The sequence below is a fragment of the Electrophorus electricus genome, chromosome 15, assembly GCF_041902795.1.
Source record: "Electrophorus electricus isolate QZ-2024a chromosome 15, ASM4190279v1, whole genome shotgun sequence".
Classification (NCBI taxonomy): domain Eukaryota; kingdom Metazoa; phylum Chordata; class Actinopteri; order Gymnotiformes; family Gymnotidae; genus Electrophorus; species Electrophorus electricus.
This window is the reverse complement of record NC_137511.1, coordinates 2,547,784-2,553,931: the sequence shown is the minus strand read 5'-3', so window position 1 is coordinate 2,553,931 and position 6,148 is coordinate 2,547,784. Positions and strand designations below refer to the sequence as shown.

General features: G+C 45.3%; 1 protein-coding gene across 1 annotated transcript in view; it reads right to left on the bottom strand.

Moving 5' to 3' along the window:
* Positions 1–1,203: 1,203 nt before the first annotated feature.
* The window catches only part of LOC113591432 (E3 ubiquitin-protein ligase rnf213-alpha-like), a 34,507-nt gene continuing 29,562 nt past the window's right edge, over positions 1,204–6,148 (bottom strand). Inside the window, exons 53-66 of the mRNA XM_081697338.1 lie at positions 5,999–6,099; positions 5,650–5,806; positions 5,388–5,562; positions 5,160–5,254; positions 4,769–5,020; positions 4,488–4,620; positions 4,265–4,345; positions 3,891–4,071; positions 3,137–3,338; positions 2,831–2,908; positions 2,496–2,693; positions 2,271–2,360; positions 1,987–2,165; positions 1,204–1,890 (exon numbers count right to left, since the gene is read on the bottom strand). Of these exons, the coding sequence (XP_081553464.1) occupies positions 1,746–1,890; positions 1,987–2,165; positions 2,271–2,360; positions 2,496–2,693; positions 2,831–2,908; positions 3,137–3,338; positions 3,891–4,071; positions 4,265–4,345; positions 4,488–4,620; positions 4,769–5,020; positions 5,160–5,254; positions 5,388–5,562; positions 5,650–5,806; positions 5,999–6,099 (2,067 nt within the window). The 3' untranslated portion in view covers positions 1,204–1,745. The remainder of the gene's footprint in view (positions 1,891–1,986; positions 2,166–2,270; positions 2,361–2,495; positions 2,694–2,830; positions 2,909–3,136; positions 3,339–3,890; positions 4,072–4,264; positions 4,346–4,487; positions 4,621–4,768; positions 5,021–5,159; positions 5,255–5,387; positions 5,563–5,649; positions 5,807–5,998; positions 6,100–6,148) is intronic.

Here is a 6,148-nt window from a genome sequence, read left to right as displayed (position 1 = left end):
GGACCACCTCCTAATTAGTGGTGCGCTAGCAACCTGTGGATCTTAATTAATGTTGTTGCTTTCAATTCAGTGGGCTGCATGTTTAATAGTACATAAAATCTTACTACTCCTCAAAAAGGAGCTTTGGAAATAAAAGCATTAATAATGAGCAAATTTCTACCTTCTTTGCCACTACTATGACAGTGGCTTTCAAATTGAGCTTTTAAGTTCAACTGGCATAATAAAAGGCAAATTATGGATAGGAGCAGCTATCATTATTTTATTGCAAAAGCATGCACACAAACACACACACACAGGTGGGATAATGAACAAAGAATCCTGCAATCAAGCACCCTAATTGAAGCGCGGGGTCGACTAATTGTGCATGACTTAAATGATCACACCTTCCTTAGCTGGTTCCCATGCTGCTTATCATCACCTACATGCCAGAGGAATGTCGCTACTGTGTGTGCGACAGCTTTGCCCTGGTTACAGCAGAACCCAGTTTAGTAGTACCATCTCTCCTGATCACGCCAGGAGTACTGACGGTTATAACGGCGTGCCAGCACTAACCTAATAGAGGCCTGTTATGGGTACCCCGGGTAGCAGGCCGATAACAATAAAATCAAGTCAATTTGATGCTTGGAATACCACTATTGTCACAAACAACCCTTAGGACAGTTTTATGGGGCACTACAGGAGAAATGCCATAGAATTTTCCAACCAGGGAAATTACATTATGCATTAATCATATGACATTAATAGAAAACACAAATGTGGCATTCAAATGGTAAGTTCCTGGAATTAAAGAACTTTTATGATTATTGATTATTATAATTCAATTTCTTGGATGTAGTGTGATTCACTTAGTTCGGACTGAATCTTTGCCTGGGAAACCACAACTCTGCCTTGATAAACCGTTTCCTTGGCCACCGACATGAGGTTGAAATATGAACATAAGTCTAAGTCTCATGCAGGGCTGGAAAACAATCCAAATAGTAATTAATTCATTTATTCATTCATTATTTGTTAATTGAATTCCAGCTTTATTAGCTATGTGGGAGACACTAGAATCCATGCGGCTGGTTCTCTGTGCTCAGTGGCCTGTGGAAGGCTGAGTGCTGAAGTGTGTTTGATTTGCTTTGGAGGTAAAGTTGGAAACGCTCTGCTTAAATGCCAAGAGATATCTTTAGACTCGGGCTGAAAGACATCTGAAGGCACAGGTTTACTCTTTAGCATTTACTTTATTTTCATGATTAACATTCATACGAAACATATTATTCCAACAGATTTCTCTGGAATGGTGAATTAAAGAGATGGAAAAATTACTTGATTATATAATAGTTAGTGAACAAAGTAAAGGAGCATACCATTTGTAAACACTTCGTGATTATAGTGTAGGCCTCAGTAAAGTGGTACACAGCCCCCTCCAGTGGTAGAAACACATCACTGCATGGAGCTCTGGGACAACGTATGAAGATTAACTAATGAAAATAATTCCAGGCCTTTGCAAATAGGCTGAATGAATGTACTACACCTAAAGACCCTTTAAAAGTCAATTGGAAAAGAAATTACATCTAAATTGACATCTAAAATTGTATAAAATGTACAACAAATGTTTATTTTCCTTGAGTTTAGTTTTCTAACAAAAATCTAAAACAACAACAAAAAAATATCAGAAAGTACACTTGACGGAAAAGATTTGCCTGAGTAACCACAGTTGTATTTGAATGGAATGTTGTAATGACGCCTTTCTCTTCAGCCATTTATCTTTGTTGCTTGTGGGTGATGGTGAACTTCCAGGTCTCGACTAGCTGGGAAAGCTGGATCTGGTCTGGAAACGCTGCCTCCACATCCAGAGGGATGTCGAGGTTTTTACGCTCCATGTACGAGACCAGGGTGTCTTTAAGGCTGATGAGCAATTAAACAGAGATAGGCAAAAGGTTAACGCTGTAACACGGTGCCATAAACTACGGCTCCCGCACGGCACGTTCCCTGCTTGCTCACCTCCAGTCCGGCCGGAAAGTGTCCGTGGCCTGCTGGCTCTTCAGACACAGCAGCAGGAACTCGTGCATCTCCAACAGCCAAGCGTCCGCCCTGCTCTGGGACAGGAAGCCGGAGAGCAGCTGTTTGGCATCGTCCCCCAGGGCCTGCTGGTACTCAGCTGGGATTCCTGAAAATGGGTCCTGAGAAAAGGGAACAGGACGCGAGAAGTGAGGACACACGCAAACGGAGACCGGAAGGCGTGCGAGTCACGCCGACGCGCATTGTGCCGGTCCGCGATCCGTTACCCTTTTAAGGCGAAGCATGTGCTCGGACTTCAGGGAGGTGAGGAGTTGCCACAGAGCCACGCAGTGATTCAGACAGCATCTGCCCAGAGCCTTCACGTCCGTAGAGACGCCATCCCGTAAATGTCAAGACAAAGGCAAACGTGCAGAATGAACAGATTTCCTACTGCACCTATTACACATGAAAGCCAAAGTGCTCCATCTTGCTCGCACGGAACACCGGCCCACCTTGAGGACGTGAGGGGCCGTGTGATGGCCCATCTGCAGTCTCCTCTCCAGGTACTCCTCCAGAGGCATGTGTTCATCACCTCCGGTCATGGCCAGGAAGCCCAGCGCTACCTCGATGGCCCCCAGGGCCTCGCAGACATCACTGAGGCCCTGTAGCTCCGTCACCAGCCCAGAGGAGATCAGAGGCATCAGGGGCTCCTAATGCACACATACGCAAAGTTCCATTTCAACACTTTTCGCACAAGTGGAATGGTCTTAAACATAGTTTTAGCATTTTAACATGAATCTTAGCTTGAATAATTTGGACAGATGATACAATACCATTGTTTCCTTACCTGAGTTACTTTTTCTCTGATGTCTTTGAAAATGTTCTCATAATTTCTGTCTTGCCTGCTGACTAGAGTTGGGATTCCCTGTAAAGAAAATGATGTCATATTTATAAACTTAATACTAACTACAGTGGAGAGACTGCCAGTGCTATTACATAGTTGTTGTTGTTTTTTTATGTTCTTCATATTCTTGCATATTACTGCAGTGCAGTATATTAACACGAATGAGGAAATGAATGCTTTTTTGTTCGCAGCTAACCCACACGAATGAAGACTGTTAAGAGCAGACTACAGCAGAAGCAGGTCACTCACGGCCAGCGTGATTTGAGGTTTGCCCCGCAGGAGGCGACCGAGGACCTGCTGCTGGATTTTGGGCAAGTCATATTCCGACAGCGTCTCCCGGCCGCGCTCCACGCTGTACTGGCAGTTGGCCACCACCAGGGGGAGGAGATCTCGTTCCACCTCATAGCCAATCACGTGCAGCTCGCTCACCTCCGCCAGGCTCACTTTGTAGCTGCATGCCACAGAGACGCATACTTTCACACCACCCTCCCTTGTTTGACAATCTACATTTTTCCCGCCTGTCCACAAGGTAACGTCAAATGGTGAATTGTTCCTATTTCACTCTGTGCATAAAGAATATGGGTTTAACATTTAAATATGCATGTCTTACACAAATCTTCAACAGCAACAGGTAAATCTGCCATTTTGACATGGCTTTCCTATAATGGCTGTCATATGAAAACCAAAAACTGAATTTACAGCTGAAGGGAATAAAAAACCAGACGTTCATAACATTAACATCTGTGTCACTGGACTAAGAACATTTTATTCCAAGTCATTCTTGACCATTTCTTCTGGTCCACGCATTATGAAATGTGCTCACAATGGAAAAGGCATCTGACATTTTCAAATGGTGCAATAAATTAAAACTCAATAAAAACTCTCCTGACAGTAATGTGTATCTGTGGCGAATCTAGTTTTAAAACGAGCCAGACGTATTTTAACTGTGACATCATATTCTCTGTGGCCGGAGAGCAAAACTCTGTCATGGCAGCGTTCTAACCTGCAGTCCTCGCCTGTGTGCTCCTCCGCTGTGCTGACCAACTGATTGTGGAGGGAGATCAGGTAGCTGAGCAGCGCGGTGGCACACAGCCCTGCTCCCTGTCGCCGGGGGACAAGCACCTGCAGCTCGCTGCCCTCATCCAGGTCTATGCTACAATAATCATCTGGCACTTTCACCTCAACTGCGTGCACACACGCATACGCGCACACACATGCACCACACAACACAACTTGATGCCAAATGCTGCTTTACGTAAATGGAACAGTAATGTGAGACTATGGCGTGGTTTTGTGACTTTTTTTAAAATCAGGAAACTTTGAGGACTTAAATAGTAAGTACTTAAATAGTTTATGTATATTTTGTGATAAACTCACAATTGACCAGGGAAGTTCTAAGTTGGTTCCATGAGTTCAGGAAGATCTGGATGCGCTTCAGGTACCAACTCTTCAGAGATGCTGTTGAAACATGATATTACTCTTCATTAAGTAACTTCCATCATAGAGCATTTGTGAATTGTTATGTGTCCATACACTTTCCTTAGATCAAACACAGCAGCAGTGTCATAAATCAGGATTTAAGTCATGAACCTAAATGTACCTGAATTTTGTTTATCAAGGAAATCCCTGATTGTGCCACTGATCAAATCTGGCAGGTTCTGAAACTTCTTAACCAGGTTTCTCTGCAGAGCCAGTATGTCAGGGAGGAACCTGACCAGCCGGAGCTCTGGCTCCTGCACAGTGAAACAAACAAACACTGCAAATCTGTAACATCAAACCCACCCACTCAAAACCGAGCTGATAAAACAACAACAAATGTCTATGAGTCAGAGGCACGTGGTTAGTTGGAAAAAAAGGTGGCAAAGTTGAGACTCCAATGACCTTCTGCAAGAACCTCCAGAGCAGTGGGAAGTTGTCCTTGCCATCGTTCTGCTCGACGACATGCATGAGGCTGAGCAGAGAGCCGCCCTCCCTGCAGCTCCACACGGCAGAGCTGTGGACCACGGAGCTCTGGGTCACGGAGGACAGGAACAACCTTGGGTCTCCGTACATCAGCTTCAGGATGGGATCGGACGACACACGGGAATCGTCCCGCATGCGGGCGCCCACCTTCTGCAGCTTGCGTTCCAGTTTCTGTTAACCCGACATGACATTCTCATTAAAACCTGATCCGGAGTAGAGGATGGAGGTGACGTTTTAACATGAAGAGCCATGTGGTGTTTCTTTCTGACTGGACCAGTGCTATGTGCTTGCTGTGTGCTAGCTCTCTTGCCTTCAGTTTGGGAGTGATGATGTTCTGAGCCATGGCGACCTCCCAGGCGTTCCTGGCCTCCTTAGTGGAGAGGGTGTTGTCGTAACCAGCAGTCCCTACAGTGACCGCATTTACGCAACGACATTTAAGCAGTGTGCCAAAGGCACTAAGCACTTAGCACGAAGGCAAAGATCAAGTCACTATCATGCTCTACTTAATCGGGCCTGAGAAACACTTAACGGGACCTACACTGGGCAGACTGAGGAGGTTCCAAGGCCCAGCTGAGTAGCAGATGAGCAGCAGTGACAGTCTCATCTGCCCCCTTTCCCACAGCCCTGCTCAGCTGCTCCAAGTCCTTCGCCAGATGTTGCATCAGAAATCCGCAGGGATCTTGTACTGGTGGCCGGATGATGTGTGCTATACTCTGGGGAGTTGTGACAAAAGCAAGGTGAGAATGTGTATGGCAGTTCTTTACTATCATTTCGTCACTCTGGTGCAGCAGTGACGGTACCTGAGGCTGTTCGGTGGCCCCTAGCAGCATGGTCAGGTGGGTTAGCATTCGGATTAGTGTGAAAGGAGTCAGAGACAGGCTTTTGGTGTCCAGGGCTTCTGGGTTGTCTCTTCTTTGTGGGTCTCCTAGAATGTGGCCTCTCTGTGTACGATCCCCCCTGAAAATTTAATTTTATTACTTTTTTTTTTTTTTTAAACACCCTATTTATGACATACAGCCTTGCTGGGCTTTAATGGGGTTTAAAGTCTAATTATTTTCATTCTTCACTGCTATTCCATAAAGAAAAATTCAACTTTATGGATTTATGTTTCATTTACCATCCCTGTCTCAATTTAACACTTGGACTTACATCTGTTGAGTTCGACGAAAGCCATGCACAGCCAAATGGTTCTGGCCTCCCACTGTAGCACCACACTCCAGACATCTGCCCAGCTGGGTGGGCTGGCCACACTGCAGGAAACAGCAGTGACCAGCCTCTTAAAATCATGCTCAGCACCAG